Source organism: Cupressus sempervirens, chromosome 11 (assembly GCF_028749045.1).
Source record: "Cupressus sempervirens isolate cs-2001-9-10 chromosome 11, ASM2874904v1, whole genome shotgun sequence".
Taxonomy (NCBI): domain Eukaryota; kingdom Viridiplantae; phylum Streptophyta; class Pinopsida; order Cupressales; family Cupressaceae; genus Cupressus; species Cupressus sempervirens.
Window position 1 is genome coordinate 393984772 of NC_143128.1, and position 19924 is coordinate 394004695.

The 19924-nt window shown below is 36.6% G+C and overlaps 1 protein-coding gene across 3 annotated transcripts in view; it reads left to right on the plus strand.

Annotated features, from left to right (window-relative positions):
- LOC149529680 (uncharacterized) overlaps window positions 1-19924 on the plus strand; it is a 196810-nt gene that overhangs the window by 36458 nt on the left and 140428 nt on the right. For 2 of the 3 annotated variants that reach the window (XM_089808608.1, XM_089808609.1), the window contains exon 3: window positions 13814-13885. The exons of the other annotated variant lie outside the window; for it this stretch is intronic. In XM_089808608.1, the coding sequence (XP_089664734.1) occupies window positions 13814-13885 (72 nt within the window). The remainder of the gene's footprint in view (window positions 1-13813; window positions 13886-19924) is intronic. 3 annotated transcript variants of the gene reach the window in all.

Below are 19924 nucleotides of genomic sequence, written 5' to 3' on the forward strand. Positions count from 1 at the left end.
TTTTATGATCTCCTTCATCATCAAGTTGTCCATTTGTAGCTCATCTCTTTCCTTTATCAATTTACTCATTCTTTCTTCTATAGTATCCACATTGCCTCTCAATTCCTGAAACTCTTGCTCCTTAATTGTTGGCCCAAAATGGAATGAGGGTGTATGGTAATTATTAAGAGTAATTTCATCCTCATTCCTATCTCTTATAGGAACAATCAAATGCATTGTGCAAGATTCTCATCCCTCGTAATCCTATGAATCTTCCTAGCTGGTTTGGGTTCCCTAGCTCTCCCAACTCTACTAAAAAATGTATTAATATCATCTATAGGGAGAACCTCTTCTACCCTTATCCTTTTCGTTATGCATTCTCTTGGCCATTCTAGAACCTTGGATAAATCCATATTATCATTCATTTGTTCATTTTCATCAAATCCTTTCAATGTTGAGATGACTTCATCTTCCACCTCTTGAGTGCTAGGATAAGGTTATCTCATGTCTTCACCCAAATCCACTATCAGTTGTACTATAGGGGAGGATGGCAGTATCTATAGATCTTGTTTTACTGAATGCGAGGATGAAATTACCTCCCAGACTTTCCTAAGGTAAAATCTCAGTATTTCCAGCCTGCACTGAATGAATGAATGAACGATTTTAATAACGTCCGCAAGGCCAAAGAAACCTATGGGACCCACAAGACAAAAGACAAGCACCCCCACACGATAAAAGCATTAGGCCTTTTGGAGTTACTTCTCTAAGTTTTCCCTTCGACAGTGAATATTGAATAGTAAATTTGCTGTCTTGTCGAACTACTCTTCCCCAAAAAGAGTATCTAACTTGTCATTTGCTAGAATATTGTGACAGGTGGAGTGGATGTCATTGTATGCTGGACATTCCATGAGAAAGTGTTGCTCGGTTTCAACCACTCCTATGTTGCAATACAAACATATTCTCTCCTCCCATTCTTCTTTGGGTATCGTCCATATGCCCATTTTGCACCTCAAATGTTGAGACCCTATCCTAAGTTGCGCAATGAGCATCTTAGCTTTCCATTTGATATTTGCTCCTACGTATGTTTTCTCCTCATGGGCCCTTGTTGGGTTAAATTCTTTGATATAATAGTCTTTTTTGTGCCCATTTTGTTTTGCCAAATATAAAGCTCCTATTTTTTTCTTCACAAACTTCTTTATCTCATTATTGTTATTCAAACATTCATGTATACTGATATTCCATTTTTTCCATCCATTTAACATTTTGTTTCATCCACGTGTTCTTTCTTCTATCCAACTTCTCTTCCATGATTAGCTTAGGCCAACGATGGCTTTCCAAACTTTGGGCTTTTTGTATATAGCATAATAACTTAATCATTGCTGATGCCTCTAATGAGAAGATGCCCGTTTCCGCCAATAGGATAGGGAACCGTGGTTTTAATTTTGAGACTGCTGATGATTAGATGCTTTTTGATTCTTTCTACTTGTCTCCGTTTTTGATCCGACATGCTGCTGCCCCAAATCTCATATCCATAGAGGATCACTGGGTAACCAACAAGCCAAAGAGCACTTTTTTGGTTTTCCACTCCCATAATTCCGCATCTTGCATCTATTTTGTAAGGAGTATAGCGCTTTCCATCGTCGAATTATTTTTGCTCTACAAGTTTCCCAACTAAGCTTGTTGTTGAAATCAACCCCAAGGTGTTACTACTTGACGCTCGTCCACCATTTCTAATGGGTTGCCATTGAAAAGAAAAGTGTTTTGCTGCCTCTTGTTTCTTTTCAAAGAGAAATTCATTACCTTGGTATTGGTAGTGTTCACTTGCATCCGGACCACCTAATAGAAGGCCTCAAGCACCTTCAAGTGTTCCCCCAAACCATCCATAGTTTTAGCAATCAAAATGAGGTCATCCACATAAAGAAGTAACTTAATCACGTACTTAGCCAGCTAGACCCTATCGCCATTGTTCTTGTCTAGACATTCTTCTAATTTGTCAATATATAACCAAAACAAGGTAGGTGAAAGGGGGCATCCTTGTTTGACCCCTATATTGTTGCTAAAGCTATTTGACATCTCTTCCATAGTTCTAATTTTAGCAATGACCTGCTCATATAATCTATGTGTCGCAGCCCTAAGTTTAGTGGGAATTTTCAGCTCTTCCATTCTAAGCCAAAGCCTGTCTTATCTGTGTCCTAGTTGATGAAGAATTAGGAATAGGAGTAGGTGTGATGGGTACATGCCTTTGGCTCCCAGATTCCCTATTGATAGCCTTATCACTCGATGCTTGTGATGTTCTTGATACTTTACCCCCTACCTTTGAAGTTTGCTTTGCATCCTGAATGCACAAGCTTGAAGTGTTGATGGTTCCTTCATCACCCTTGAAAGAAGAGTCCTCATTTTTCATCTTTGCATAGGTGAAGGTGATACCTTGTTTTATCAATCTCTTTACGTGCTCATTAAAGAATGCCTTTTCTTTATCCATCGCTCTTCTCATCAATGCGCCTAATTTTGTAAGTTTCTCCTTTAGTGACTAGTTAGGCAGCTCAATTGATTTTCTCTTCTCATACCCATAACTAAGATGATCTATGTTACCACCATCTTCAACCTAGTCATGAATAAGGAAAACTCCACATCTTCTAATGAAATTCTTTGTCATTCTAGACCACATCTTCCTCTTGCTGCCTCCTCATCCATCAGATTTGACAAATAATCTTCAATACCGACCTACCTTGTGCTTCTATTTCAGGCCTTTGTGGGTTGGATGTTTTGGTATGGGTCAAAATCCTTCCTTGCTTTATATGTTCCCAATTGGTAGAACTACATCTCTGCACTGGCTGTTCCGGTTGCCTATAACGAAGGGCAAGACTCAAGCATTTTCCCTAGAGTGATGGAGGAAGGCATTCTTTGTTTGTGCCTCTCCTGCTGCATTATATCAAATACTGAAGGTTGTCTAACCTCCTCGAAAAATCCCTTTTAGTCTATAGGATATTTAGGAAGCTTGTAGGGTTCTGAGGAAGATCTTTGGATCTTGAAATAGGTGGAAGTTGGGATTGGATATACCAATTTCCATATTGCTCGATCAATGCAATGGCATCCTTAGATATCCTCCTATATGTTTCTCCCTGAACTGTGCGAGTGATGTTCATGGTGAACATGTCACCAATCCTCCTATAACTTGCCTTCTTATGTAGCTGCAACTCAGGATAACAATCACACACTTAAATTGATCCTTGCCATTCCCAATCACGCCTTTGCATATGAGGCCTGTATACTTTATATGTAATGTCCCTATTTTTGGCCGGTCTGTGCGGTTGATAGAGTTAGCTCATCATAGCGACCCTTGTGAGTTGACAAGGCGTTTTGGGGGTCTCAGTTATGGATTTACTATTTTTAGTAAGTCTATTTTTTGTAGTTGCTATTTTTGGCAGTGCAATGGGTGGCTTGGCAGTTGGTCGTAACCTGCGGTTACTCAGGTTATAATTGCATGAGCTCTGATTTATTTATTATTCATTGAGTTGCATTATTATAATAATGTTTATATTATTATAATAATGACTAAGTAATATTTCCAAAAAAACAAGTTGGAAAGTTTTAGTGTTGAGCTCTTTTGGGAAACTTCCACGTTTTTTGAAGTGGAGTTTTATGGAAACTTTTGGTTATGAAAGCTTATAAATGAGAGTTCATTTCATTGGGAAAGACACGCTTGATTATATATTTGATTATTATGCTTGTGGCTTTCTCTTGAGTTCTGAAATTTGTGCCCTTGCTGTTGTATAAGGGTTTTTGAGTTCTGAAGATTCTTTGAAGTCACTGCTGATGTATAGTGATTTCAATAGATTCTGGTTATTCATTTATTCTCCCTTATTGTAATAGTTTGTGGCTGGGAGTTAATGTGTGGCAGAGAAGTAATATTGGCTTAATTGTAGAGAAAATTAAAGGAGTTCTTCCTTCATATTGAGTGATAGCAATTGTGAATTCGAATTGCTTGAGGGACTGTTGTTTTGTTTTCAGTGAAGGCGTTGAACATTCAAACTGCCTTCCCAATCAATACCAGGCTGGGTGGATATACCTGTGACACCTACGATCTCAATCTCTGAAAAATGCAAGGACATTGGAGGCAGTATTTGACATTTCTGAGGGTCACAGCTTAAATGCTGGTTGCTGTAGCATCAAATTGGGGCATTTAGATAGCAGATCAATCAGTCTCAGATAGGATGGCCGTGTCTAAGCTAGTGTGACACTAGACTGGACTGTGGTTTCAAGATTGGCTGCGTGGGAGATCAGACCAAGTCGTGAGAGGTAGTTGGACTCATATATAATAGATGACAGCTGCTGGGAGTTGTGTTGAAGCCGAATTCGTTAAGGCAGAAGGGAATTATGTATTCCTACGGTTTGCAAATGGTGGAGGCAGCTGCAAATGGTAATTAGAGGGGACGGCTACATCATTATCTTCATTACAGGTTCCAACAACTGTTTAGAGTTGTATTCTGATTATTGGCAAGGTTGTTCATCATCTCAAAATTAATAAATTGACAAAACTAGTTATTTGTTCCATTAGTGAGTAAAATTCTGGAAATTCAGTGAGCTGTAATATTTGATGAATTTCCTTTGGAGTGAGTTGCTTGTTATTTCAGAACTATATTTTTGTCACAAATCTCAAAGTTTGGATTATTCTGAAATCTTATAAATGATATAATTGTTTGGGAAAAGTTCAATTACATTATGTTCTTTTCAGAGTTGGACTCTTGACATTGTATACAAGTTTTACTTGCCAAGCGTTTAACAAAATGCCCAACACCGGGGTAGTGTGAAGAATGGGTTTGATTTTGCTATAACTAGGTGAGGGTTTTTACGTTATATTCCTTGCCAATAGGTAGACTACATAGGAACTCATATAGAACTGCCTTGTTCTCCTTAAGTATCTCAACTGTGTATCTATGTTGTCACTTATTATTCTTGCCCAATGTATCATTACTTCTCCAATGGCTATCTCCTCTATTAAGTAGAACATCCAGATGTCAAAAAAGCCCTCCTAAGGTGTCCCCATAACTCTGTTCAGCATGAAGACTAGGTCACTGTATTCATCTTTGAAGTCCTCACTTGTTAGCTTCTTTGGTAACTTCAAATAATGTTTCCTTGGCTCATTGATACAATTTTTATTAATAATGTCCATACAACATCCAGCTTCTGATGATATACTGTCTTAGTCTGTTCCTTGGTCTTTATTTGCATCATGGAGTAGTAGGCAATTCCAAATGTCTCTCGCACTGCTTCCTCACTCAAAAATGCAAACACCTTTCCTCTAGCTGCAATTATTCTAGTGTTTGGATCATAGTTTTTTGCACACTCAACCATGAGCTTGTTGCACTAGATGGGTGAAGGGAAACTTGCTGCCTGGTAAAGTCCATTCTTTATTATATATATTATTATCTTTGAAGGCAGATGGTCCCTATATTCATACATCCTCCTCCTTAGTTTCCACATATCAATGTGTTCCATAATAGTGTCTGCAACTATTCCCCACTTTGATGCCATTGAATTCTCTAGATATAAGCCCTTGGATAGCTTCTTAATCAGTATTGTCCTCACTGCAAACCCCTTAGGCTCTACCATGTCCTATTCAAAGCTTGATGTTCGTAAGGATTTTTAGAACTTAAAAGAAAATATTAATTTTCAGACCTGAAAGTCCTTGAATTTATCCATGAATTCCTTACTTTATCTTAACAACCTAATCAGGGAAGGAAATGATCACCAGGAATATGCAATGAGAAACTGAAGAACCCATAGGTTGATCAATACTTAGTAAAAAGTGAGGAAATTAAAAATTCATTGAAATCCGACCTTCGAAGACCAAGAAACAAGCCTGAAGATCCCTTTATATTAACCATACTCTAGCAAATTCATTTCAAATCACGACCCAAGGCTTCAATATTGATTAGGAATCAAGCTGCAGATCAAACAAGACAATAAACTATTATTTTGACATACTTTTATTTCTTAGGACGATTTTGAAAATTGGTTTGACTTGGCTCTAGATTAGTCCAAACAGCTGATTAAATTAACCAAACCTCATGTCCTTAGATCCACTTGTGAACTTTGAATAGTATAATCATACGTCAAAATCATGTTTACCTTTAAAACCACCTTCAAAATGTTTGAAGACACACCTGATACTCTACCCCCATGGATGAGTTCAAGTATCAAACTTAGTGTTTTCGATGCCTAATGACCTTGTGAAGATTTGACAATGTCAAATTTATGTGATTAAAGATCTAAGAATTTACGGTGAATTTTCAAAACAAAATCACCTTCGTTCTTAATATTTCTAGATCTGGGTCTAAAAAATAAGGTCTTCATACTTTAAATGGCTTGAAATGAGCCCCAAGATGCCATCATAAAACCCACAATAATTTTAAATTAGACTACTATCACAAAATAATAATGGAGCATGTGAGATATTAAGATCTCTATTGTCTGCCATGGCCGAGAATCAATGTGCTAGAATATTCTGATGATGTCAACATATACATATGTGATGGGCCTTGGATAGAGGATGCCTGTCCAAGAAGAATCTTAAGGGGTGCACTTTTGGGAAGATGATGAGGTAGCTATGAGCTAGGAAACCCGATCTAGATACTATTACAATAATAGATAAAGTCGTCTATTATTAGTTATCGGTTATCTTGTAAATATCTTAAGTTTTAGTTTGCTTTCATTTTTTGCTTTCTCTAGAATAGAATGTTTCTATTCTTTACGATCATTGTTTTGTATAAATTGACCTCTCGGTCTCTGTTAATAACAAGCAAGTATTTACCTATTACCTTGTAATATGGTATCAGAGCGAATACTTAAATTTTTTTTCAAAAGTTTTTCAGTCGAATTTCTCAAAAACTTGCCTACGGTTTTTTCTTTGGAGAAATTCGAATCAGATTAGGCCTGGAGAAATTCAAATCAGATTAGGCCTGGAGAAATTCGAGCTAGGGTTTGAAAATTGCATTCCAAACAAATTGCTGACGAAATCTGATGATTAAGGTTTGAAATGGCGATTAAGGAATATGAGATTTGGAGATGAATTTCGAGAGGAAAATCACGTTCAACAAATTTGCAAAATGCGAGTTGCAAACCGCATTTGAAACCCGCGATTTGTTGTTGGCTAAACTTGCATTTTGAGGAAGAAATCAGAGCCTGCTTCTCAGCTCATGACTAGACCCTCACTTCAGCGGTCGTGTTTTTTTTAGACCTTTTTTTAAAACCGGCTCTGTGATTCCCTTAATCACGTCTTTGCGCTTTCCTAAATCCGCCTGTTTTTGGAAGGTAAAATCTGGAACATTAAGCACAACTGGAGGTCTGTGCATGGTTGGCTTGCGTTTGGATTTCAGTCGATTGTAAAAAAACCACCATTTTTTTACAAAATCAAACTTCATTGCTGCTAGCTCGGGTTTTGCTCGAAACCCTATTTTTTGGGGTCGAAATTTTTTTTGTTTGTAGATTCTTGGTGGGTTTTTTGAGAGCTCAATTGGGTTGTCGTCCGTTTTTTTGGGTGCCTCGTTTTTTGTGCCTCAATTTTCAAGCCAGTAGATCCAAAAAATGACAGCAAATTCCTTCTGGGTTTTTCGAGCTCTCTTTTGGGTCACTTTGATTCTTGTGGGTCTTCTGTATTTTTGCTTTGAAGAACGTGCCTTCACAGATTTTCATAGTTTTTGATTGAAAAATGTGTCATGGCATCTCTAACGAATATTCTGCTCGAGCATAATTCCAAATTCAATGGTTGCAATTATGGAACCTAGAAGCAACGCATCATTGCAATCTTTGAATATCGGAACACTGATCAACTTGTTCTGGGTGTTATGCAGCGTTCGACTTCTCTAGGTCCTGATCAAGATACATGGGATTCGAATAATCGAGAGGCAGTGATGCTTCTCAAATTATTTGTGGCTGATGATTAGCTTTCGCAATTTCCATCTAGTAAGACAACTGTCGAAATTTGGACACATTTGAAAGGTCTTCATGAGACTTCTGACAAGAGTAAGGCCTTCTTTCTGAAAAGTACTCTGTTTTCTATTGTCATGGATGAGCACACCACGCTCCAGGCACACCTGAATCGGATTCAGGGAATCCGTGATTAGCTACTTGCCATCGGTCGCAAGATGGAGGAAGAGGATATTGTGGTAATCACTCTTCGGAGTTTACCAAAATCCTATGAGCATTTTATCGAGATTCTCAACATCACATCTACTGGTGTTGATCTGAAGTTCACTGATCTCTGCACCCTGCTGCTTTAGCAAGATCGATAGAAACAACAGTTTGGTAGTAGCTCCAGTTCCACCTCCACAGAGCAAGCCTTTGCTGTGAAATCCTTTCAGAAGGATAAGGGCAAGTTTTAGCAACCATCTCAACAGAAGTCTTCTGCTCCAGCATCCGATGGTACCAGAAAGAAGAACATTCAATGTAACTACTATCACAAGTATGGTCACATGAAGGTTGAATGTCGGAAACGCTTAGCTGTCTAGTCTAAGCAATCAGGTTCGCAACCCAAAGCAAACAGTGCAGAGCACACTGAGCAAGCAGAATTTTCCTTTTATGCCTTTATGGCTAAAATACCTGCCGATCATGTCAAGTCATCTGCCTGGTGCATTGATTCAGGTGCCTCTTGACATTTCACTCACTGTAGAGACTAGTTTACTTACTACTAGCCTTATTCAGATTCTATTATTTTTGGTGGTGGTGAAGAGTACACGGTTGTCGGTAAAGGCAACATTCAGATTTAGTTTGTTGGGAAGAATCTCATATTCCTTGATGTGTACAATGTTCCAGGGATGGAACTAAATCTACTCTCAGTCAGTCAGTTGCTGCGACATTCTCCACACTTGGCAGTCACCTTCAGTTCACATCAATGCATCATTACTGATCGGGCGACTAAGTCTACTGTTGCACTAGGTCTTGAGGATCATGGTCTTTTCAGACTTACTGATTTTGGTGATTCTCAGGACTTAGCTATGGCTGCTCGGCGATCTTTTGTCAGCACACTTTGGCATCAGTGATATGGGCACTTAAATGTGCATTATCTCTCACAGCGTGCTCTGGATGAGCTTGTTCTTGGTTTGCCAGAGATTTAGACTCAACACCTTGGAGTTTGTGACGCATGTCAAGCTGGGAAGCAACATCGCACACCTTTCACCAGTGGCGATTCTTGGCGTGCTTCTTAGGTACTTCAGCTTGTTCATGCCAATATCTGTGGCTCTATGGCCACTCCTTCTGTTCTTGGGTTCAGGTATTTTCTGTTGTTTGTAGAAGATTTCAATAGAAAAATGTGGGTGTATTTGCTTAAAAAGAAATCAGATGCATTTACTATATTTCGGAAGTTTAAACCCTTAGTTGAAAAAGAGTCTGGGAAATCTATTATTACTCTTAGATCAAACAATGGGGGGGGATTTTGTTCTAATGCTTTCTCCAGCTACTTGGATACACATGGCATCCAAACGCCAGTTCACCACACCCCATACGCCACAACAAAATAGTGTAGTTAAATGTTGGAATAGGACAATCACTGAGATGGCTCGTTCCATGCTCGAACTAAGACATGTTCCAAAGCAGTTTTGGGCAGAAGCAGTTAATACTGCAGATTATCTGTTGAATCGGTCACCCATAGTGGCAGTCAAAGGTAAAAATCCAGAAGAGGCTTAGTCAGGTCGCAAGCCCAGAATCAGTCACCTGAAGGTTTTTGGCTCTGTTGCTTTTGTTTGGATCCTTGATGCTTCACACACCAAGTTGGATGCCAAGAGTCAGAAACTGATGCTTGTTGGATATAGTAGTCTTCACAAAGCCTATCGCTTGATAGATGTTGAGACATCTCATCTCATATACAACCGTGATGTAGTCTTTGATGAGCAACGAGGACTATTCATGCCTGTTTCTCCTGTTCCTGATCCAGCATACCAGCCTATGCAAGCTCATGATTTGGGAGTTCAGCTTCCATTAGGTCCACCTGATGGGCGGGCTCCAGTAACTTCTGCAGCTCCAGTTATTCCAGTGATATTTGTATAGACACCTCCAGCTTCTCCTGCAGGATCACCTCTCTTTGTCGATGTTTCACTTGAGTTTGATCCAACTTCTTCTGATGAGGATCCTACTGATCGAGCATCTCCTAGTACTACTGTTGGTCATTCTCCTATCCGGCCTAAGTGGTGGGCTAAGACACTTGCTGATCTTCGTGATGATGGGCTCATTGATGGGAGAACTGCTCAGAAAAAGAGCAAAACTACAAATTTTGTTAACTTTGCTCTTATGGCCAACATTCACAGTGTGTTTGAACCTCAAACATATTTTGAGGGTAAAGGAATTCCATAGTGGGAACAACCTATGACATCTGAACACCAAAGCTCGCTGAAGAACAACATCTGGGTCCTTTTTGATCTTCCACTAGGGAAGAAACCCATTGGCTGCAAATGGGTCTACAAAATCAAATACAAATCAAATGGTACTTTGGATAAGTACGAAGCTCGTTTAGTGGTGAAGGGTTTTTCTCAGTGTCAGGGCATTGATTATGAGGAGACCGTTGCTCCTACTGCAAAGATGAGCACCATCAGATTAGTCCTAGACATGGCAGCACAGTTTGGCTGGAAGGTCCATCAGATGGACGTAAAGAGTGCTTTCCTGAATGGTGATCTCCATGAAGAGGTTTACATGACGCAACCTCTTGGTTTCAAGGTTGCTGGTAAAGACCATCAGGTTCTCAAATTGGTAAAAGCTCTCTATGGTTTGAAGCAGGTCCCTCAGGTATGGTACATCAAGATTGATAAGTACCTCAGTGATCAAGGCTTCAAGAGGAGTTTTTCAGACTCAAATTTGTATATCAAGACTAGTGACAGTGACATCCTTCTTTTGGTTATCTATGTGGATGATCTGATCATCACTGGTAGTTTGGCATCTTTGATTCAGGGAATCAAACAGAACTTATGCCAGTCTTTTGATATGACTGACCTTGGTCTCATGCATTATTGCTTAGGTGTTGAAGTTTGGCGACAGTCTTCTGGTATATTCATTTTTTAGTCCAAATATGCTAGGGCTCTGTTAGACAAATTCCAAATGCAGGATTGCAAACCTGCATCTACACCTATGGAGAAAGGTCTCAAGTTATCAACAAAGTCTGATTCTTCTTTCGTTGATGATACTACATACAGGCAACTAGTAGGCAGCCTCATCTTCCTCTCTGTTACTAGGCCTGATATTAGCTTCGCAGTTAGCTATATTTCACGCTTTATGACAACTCCTAAGGCTAATCATTGGATGGCAGCAAAGCGTGTGCTTCGTTATGTGAAGGGCACTTTAGATTATGGACTTCTGTACTCTCGGAGTGCTAATCCTAAACTCAGTGGGTTCATAGATTCAGATTGGGCAGGCTTTGTTGAAGATAAAAAATCAACATTTGGATATGTGTTCAGTTTGGGATCCAGTGCAGTCACATGGACCAGCAAGAAGCAATAGGCAGTTTCTCTCTCTTCTACAGAGGCTGAATACAGAGAGACTGCTAAGGTAGGATGTGAAGCTGTTTGGCTTCGTCGGATACTTGGGGATATGCAGATGTCACCAGCAGGACCGACTACTCTGTTTGTTGATAACGAAGGCGTTATCAAGTTGGCATGAAATCCAGTCTTCCATGAATGAACCAAGCATATGGATGTTCATTGTCATTGCATACGACAGCTGGTTGAAGACGAGACTATAGCTCTGCAGTATGTTCCTACCACAGATTAGATTGTAGACATTCTCACCAAGCCTCTTGGTCCTGATAAGTTTGTCAAATTCAGAGGACAGCTTGGTGTGTTAGATAGATTAACCATTAAGGGAGGGTATTACAATAATAGATGAAGTCGTCTATTATTAGTTAATGGTTATCTTGTAAATATCTTAAGCTTTAGTTTTCTTTCTTTAGAATAGAATGTTTCTATTCTTTACGATCATTCTTTTGTATAAATTGACCTCTCGGTCTCTATTAATAACAAGCAAGTATTTACCAATTACCTTGTAATAGATACATCCTTAAGTTTGGGGTTAAATTAGAGTGTAGAATAATATAGTTAGTTTTGTTATTGTTGTGATTCTAATCATTATTTTGCAGGTATTACTTGTCCCAAACTAACCCTAATAGTGAGGACATGACAATGGTATCATAGCATGATCTTGCCATCCTGTATTGTTAAAGAGGATCTAGAAAAATAATTTATATGAAAGAGTAATGTAGAAAGCTAATGACTATTAGAAAGGATTCAAACATATTCATGATAGCAACCTAAGAATTTCGACTAAAAGAAATATATATTTCAACTCAACAGAAAATATCTAATTACTTGAGGACAAGCAATTTGAGAAAGGGTGGATTGTCATATCCCCATTTTAAGTTAGAATTTTAGTAATAATTAGATAATACAATGTTGTTAAATAAATAATGATAATAAAGTCATTAAAACTAATACTAAAATATAAAAATAGGAAATAATAATTATTTAATCTATATTATCAATTAAATAATATTTTGTATGATTTTTTAAATAATGAAAAAATAATAAAATTCCAATGAGTAAACAAAGAAATAAAATTAAATACAAGAGACAATATTGTAAAAAGTGTGTTAACTTTCTAAATAGAATTTAATAACAAATAATAATAAACACAAATAAGTAAGTAAATAAATAATATAACATAGAATAATATAAATCAATTAAATCAAATGAAAAGTCAAGATATGTTTTAACAAATAGACATGACTCCTCAAAATTAAGATATAAAAGGGAGGAGAGTTTATTTTAGAGAGAGGAAAAAAGAGAAGAGGAGAAGATAGGAGTTCAAAAAGGAAAAATGAAAGAGGAAAGTAATATGAAGAAAATAAGGAAGTGACTTTTTGAAAGGGTATCAATGATATTGAAAGGATGTGAATCTTCGAAAAGGTCATAATTTTGAATAGTTGCAACTCTTCAAAAATATTGTGATTATAAAGTATTGGGACTTTTCCAAAGGATTTTAGTTATGAAGTGTTGTGACTTTTCGAAAGGATTATAACTATGAAGTGTTGTGACTTTTCAAAGGTTTTGTATTATGAAAGGTTGTGACTCTTGGAAAAGAAGAAGGTAAGAAAGGTATGTTTATGGATTATATTTGTTTAATTATGTTTATGAATTTATTTATATTAATGAATCATACTTGTGGATAATATTGTGTTAGCTCATGGGGTTAACACTATGGATATTAATGAGACTCGAAGCATGGAGCATGTGAGATATTAGGATCTCCATTGACCGCCATGGCCGAGAATCAATGTGCTAGAATATTCTGATGATGTCAACATATGCATATATGATTGGCTTTGGATAGAGGATGCCCGTCTAAGAAGAATCTTAAGGGGTGTGCTCCTAGGAAAACATCAAGGTAGCTATGAGTTAGGAAGCCCAATCTGGAGACATCCGTAAGATTGGGGTTAAATTAGAGTGTAGAATATTATAGTTAGTTTTGTTATTCTTGTGATTCTAATCTTAATTTTGCAGGTATTACGTATCCCAAACCAACCCTAATAGTAAGGACATTACATTACATAATAGGTTGAGAAGTGATTTTTTAATTTATAAAAGTCATTATATTCTATTACATATTTGATGTTATTTGTGAGTCAAATATGGTTTAGTTTTGCAATATATGCTCTGGAAATTTCAATTGGATGCTTATTCATTTAAAAACTTCTATTACATGTTAAGTATAAACTCAAGTCAAATTTCCTTCTAATTGCTTTTAAATTGTTGAGTAAAATATTCGTTTTAATTACACATATTCATCATTTTTCTAGGGTGATATATTGTTTTTGCATATGAGTAAAGCTCCCATCCGTGTAGGAGAAATTGTTGTGTTTAATGTTGAGGTATGTTTTCTCCATTCTTACTCTTATTTCCTTATTAAATTAATGCCTGCTTTTTTTCTTATTGCATTTGAGTGCATTTTTAATCATCTTGTTCAGGAAATTTCAGTTTATCTATTGAGAGATAACGACACACTTAAAGTTTGGGAGCTTTATTTTTCATTGCATTATGGATCATTTTGAGCTACAGTAATTATTATGTAGTGGGCCTCCTCTCACTAATCACTGTTGCTTTAGCTGAGAAGCTAAATCACTCTTTAAGTTCTTAACAGTTTTTTCAGACTGCTAAGCCACTAAAATTCAACTCCGTAATTTTTGCAATTAATAGGACTATCGTGAAGAAGAAAAAATAGTTTTTATGACTGTAAAGAAGGAAAAACAATTTTTATTGACAAATGCATGTATCTACTGCTAGTGTGTAATGAAAATAATTAATAAAAAATGTCACAGATTGGAATCATCTAGGGCTACAATAAGAAGTATCTATGATGAAAACTTTGATTCCAAACACATGATACCTTTAATGTGTTTTCTAATTAGTGGATTAGTTTTTGCGTAAACATCTGCTTGGGACAATGGCATATGCAGTTCTCTTTGGTGACAACAATTGAATCTTCTTGGACCTGTTCATTTGTGAAGGAAAAACAGAAGTAAGATTCAATTATTTGGAGCTGATCATTGATGGGTACAGTACAGAGGAGGCTTAGGAAATGCATCAGCTACAAATTTGCATCAGCTACAAATTTCAAGGTGCATTTGTGCAGGCAGCATGGGGGTATTTGGGCGTAAGTAGAGAGTCAAGTTAAACATTCATATTGAAGTTAATTATAATTTAAAAAAATAGTAAATATATCATCAAAGATTTTCCCTATGACAATAGCATTAGACTTCGTTTATTTTTTAAATCATAAAGATATCTACTTGTACTATTGCGTTACTTCTCTGTACAGCTGTTAAAAAGTACAATAGGCTGAACACGTGTTATCATTGGTGAATCTGGCATAGTAGTATAAAGGGGATTTAATATCATTTTTTATTGATAGCTGCTTTGATTGTAGAGGCAGTTATAATACACCAGAAAAAAAGTTTTGAAGAACTGGTTAGAGAGTAAGAGAGATAAGGAGATCCAATCTGGTCAGTTTTGGAAGACCCACTTAACTCTTTTTATATGTCAGATTCTTTTTCAGAAATAGAAGATAGATGTGCTGCCTTTTCAAATAGGACAGGTAGAAAAATTCTGACTAATCCAAAAGAAAAAGGTATCAGTTAACAAGAAGGGTTTGGAACTGAGATATGCCTTTCTTAAGAAAAGGCAAATATTTATGGGACAAATACATTTTCCACAAAAGCAAAAATAAGAGTTCATTATAACACTTTTAACGAAGGAAAAGAATGGAGTCAAAAATACAATACATATTATAATACAAATATCAAGTCGTGTAGTGTGTCATCCAAAGAATCTTGAGATTCTTCCCAAGTCTTGGGTTGAATTCCGTGAGGGCCCAAAATTTCACAAATATTAAATAATTAGAAACATAAATAGATTTGAAAGGTGTACTACATTTGAACTTAGTTACTGGTTCGAGTTCGGTTCCAAGTTTGAAGTTCGAGAACCAGTTTGCAAGTTTGTCAAAATTTTGGAAAGGGGTTTGGGTTCGTTAGTACAAAAACATGTAAAATTATATATATACGCATATTTATGAAGCACGAGTTAAAATTAGAATGTAGCATAGTAGCATACACACATTTAAACAACAAAAACACCATTGTAATCATAGTGATCATACCATCGTATAGTTCAAGTAAGAAGTTCAACATCAAACATTCACAACATTAAAAATAAATCATAGCATCAAGTTCAAGTATCAATGTTTCACGTTTATTGTTTTAACTAATGGAATAAAAATCTATTAGTATTCTAAGTTCTTCAATCTTCATCTTCTTCATCATCTTCTTCTTCTTCTTTCATCTTCTTTTTCTCTGGCATTTGTTAACTCAGCAATAGAGCTAAGGCCAATGGGATCAGTGGCAACAATCAAAATGGTATTGACATCAAATTCTTCAAAATCATCTAGTGTAAGCCGAGTAGTAGAAGCATCCAAGTTTGCAACAAAACACTTTAGTACCTTCTGCAGGGCCCAAAAATGACGTGGTTTGAACTTGGTTTGACGATTAATGGCATGGTCCACCCCGTTTCAAATTTGTTTCGAACTAGTTCCAACCAATAAGGAAAATATCACACCTTGCTTGGACAAGACATTGAACCGGACCCGAACTTCGAACCAGTTCGAACTTCTACTGGTCCGGGGGTGCAGGGATGAACCATGATAACTTAGCATTTGAACTTAATATTCTTCTAGTTGCATACATTGCAAGAAATCATAGAGAGTTTCAAGAAAATGAACTAACTACTAGGGGATATAATGCCCATACCCAAGTTACAACAAGAAATTTGCCCAAAATTTGCTCTTTTCCTCGATACCATTTGGTGTTCCCACAATTGGTTGTTCTTGTGTCATTTTTTTGCAGTCCCTTAGACACTCTTTGTGGTCTCGCGTTGAATATTAATAAATATATCTTATCTTATCTATCACTGAGGAAATCTTAGAGAGCTTGAATGTCTATTTGTTTGAAATCAATATAGATAAGAGAAACTATCTCATACCAAAACATTCCAACATATACACTAGACGATACTTGGAGTTCACAATAGAAAAATGGTCCTAGTCCTCAATTGAAGTTGCCAAAATTGGTAATAGGGTCAAGTATGGGAATACAATTTTGATATGCCTGTGCAATTGGTTTCTCTCTCTTTGATATAGTACATTTGGATACATCTTTATCACATGCATGTACACACACACATATATAAATACACACACAATTATTTGATCATTCTATGCAATTGCGAGCATTCAAGATATAAATAGAGAAATAATATTATTTGTTCCATATAATTTTTTTGTTATTTTGGAAATTGTAACAACTTTTAAAAACAAACCATAATGTTTGACAAGAGAGAGGGAGGAGATCAATGATAGAGGTCACATCAATCCTCAACACATTGAATTTACAATGACGTTTGGCACTAGAGATGTATAAAATTTAAATAGAGAAATAATGTAATTTCTTCCATATAATAAATTTTATTAGTTTGGAAATTGTAACAACTTTTAGAAAATGTTGAGTATTCAGAGATGCGTTTGTCATTCCAATAAAATGGTTCGATAGTTTATTCTTTTTTCGAGAGCATGATCTAGTTAAAACAAACCATAATTTTTGGCTAGAGAGAGGGAGGGGATCAATGATAGAGATCACTTCAATCCTTAACACATTGAATTTACAATAACTTTATAGGATATGGCTAAGATCCTAGGTCATTAGCTGTCAACTTCACAGTCCCCACAGAAGCAAGGTGAATAGGGGGCATCTTGTCTTGGATCATAGTTGAAGCTCTTGTGTATGCAGTGTCAAAGAGCTCCATAGATATATCTTCTAAATTTGGAGATAATTCAGTTAAATTAAAAATTGCCCTAATCTCCTCTGCAGTGATTTTCAACAATGTATCCCCTTACATAGCCCCCAACTCCTTTGTAATTGGGTCATATTTTTCAGCAAGGCTAAGGAGTAAATCAATAGCGAGAAAGGCTGAAGGGACGAGGTCATATTGCCATGCATTCCACTTAGGGTATGGCTCAGACCCTAGGTCATTAACTACCAACTTCACAGTTCCCATAGAAGCAAGGTGAACAGGGAACATCTTGTTTTTGATTACAGTTAAAACTTTTGTGTATGCTCTATCAAAGAGGTCCATATATATATCCTCTACATTTGAAGATAATTCAATTAAATCAAAGATTGCCCTAATCTCCTCGGCAGTGATTCTCAACAATGTATCCCTTTGCATATCCCTTAGCTCCTTTGGAATTGGGTCATATTTTTCTGCAAGGCTAAGGAGTAAATCAATATCCAGAAAGACGAAAGGGACCGCTAACTTGCCTAGGTCATATTATTATTTTCTTATTATTTTGGAAATTGTAAGAACTTTTAAAACAAACCATAATGTTTGACTAGAGAGAGGAAGGGGATCAATGATAGAGGCCACTTTAATCCTCAACGCATTGAATTTACAATAACATTTGGCACTAGAAATGTCCTTTTGGTTGGTCTATGGTGGTTGAAATTAGATATAGATGCACAATAATGGGTAATTGGATGTAATACTTGTCAAAGGGTAGGGAAACCATTTAAGAGAGGCTATGTGCCACTCTCACCATCACAACTGTGATAAATCTTTGGGAGGTGGGGACTAGATTTTATTGCACCCTTAAGGTAAGCCAATCTTGTAGATGTAGATATATCGTTGTGGCCACTAAGTGACTAACCAAATGGGAAGAAGCTAGGGCACTGCCAGACAATACAACACTGAACACTGCTAGATTCATCTACGAACAAAGTTTCACTAGATATGGTATCCTTTTTCAAATCATAGTTCACAAAGGAGGCCAAATTTTGAATCATGTCATTCGAATGATGACAATTGATTTTCAAATATTTCACACCCTCGCAAGTGTGTACTAACCAGGAGCAAATGGTCAAGTGGAATATATAAAGTACCCATTTTTTCACCCACAATTCTTGTATTATTGAAGTGAATGATTAGAGGAAAAGTTACCATTTTTTTTGTGGGTCTATGGATCAATGTTTAAACTAACCATAGGAAACATACCTTTCCAACTGATATATGGCCAAGAAGTTGTGGTACTTGTTGCGTACATTGTACTAAGCTTGATATTTATAGCAAAGACTTTGTAAGGTGATATTGAAAATTTAAAAGAAATAATCTTTCAATTGAATAATCTCAATGAAAGAAGAGTGTTGGCACAATGTGCAATGTAGGTGATGCAAAAGTGATACAAGTATTGGCATGACAAACACCTCTGAAGAATGAATTTTTTACTTGGTCAATTAGTTTCAAAATTCAATGGTCGTAAGGAAATTAAGGTTGATAAGTTCAAGTGAAGGTGGTTAGTACCCATCAAAATAAGGGTAGTCCTGGAAAATGGATCGATAAAGCTATAAAGTTAAGATGGAAAGAAAGAAATTGCTAATGTGTCTAAAATAAATCGATATTGCTGGTTAACAATTTGTTCTTTCCCTTCTTTAATTGATATCTTTTGCTGTCTTGCCCAACAGGTGAAGGAACAAACAACTAGCAACAAATGGGAAGCTTCTTCTACTTCACTTCCCTCTGAATTCAAAGTACAATTCCCTTTAAGATGTATATGCAATGAATTTGTTTGAGTATCCTACTTAAAATGGGTATGCTCTTCATGAGAGAGCAGAAGAGGCTATTTTCAAGTTTCCCATAACCATGAGAAATTCAGGGCGAGATTTGAATTTCTTTAGTTCAACTACTTCCACGATCATGAGAGCAGCAAACCTTTACCCTTAACATTCCATCTTTAATTCATACATGCGTTTATCTAACTGAAGGGTTGTTTATATGATCTTATTTCCTAAATGCAGTATCAAACAGAGGAAACAAAAGCACACACAAAACTACAATAATTCTCAGATTACTAAAACCATTAAACTTCAACATCCATTTAACTTAATGACTTCACAGTTTCATCATAATTAAGTTTGCCAAACATAGAAAGAAAAGCAAAGAGGTGAACAACAAAATCTGATGTTAATTTTCGAGACTCACTCAGTTGTCTCTGCAATAGGGGGGCAATTCACACCAAAAATTGTCGGTCCTTTCATTAATTTTATAAAGTATTACATATATGCCCTTTAACTTCTGGGCGTTACAAAGATTGCAACTCCGAGAAGATGGAAGAGAAACCCCAAAATGGGGAAAATTGACCTTGTCGTTATGGAATTGAACAATGATTAGATCTGAGGAGCTGGAGCGTTTTGGCTTCCGTCATTAGTCGGTTTGGCGCTTTCTTGGCTCACTTTATGTTGTTTCATAGCTCCCATGATTGTTGCAAGATCTTTGGCATCAAGAATCTGCATGTTATCCGACCAAATCAT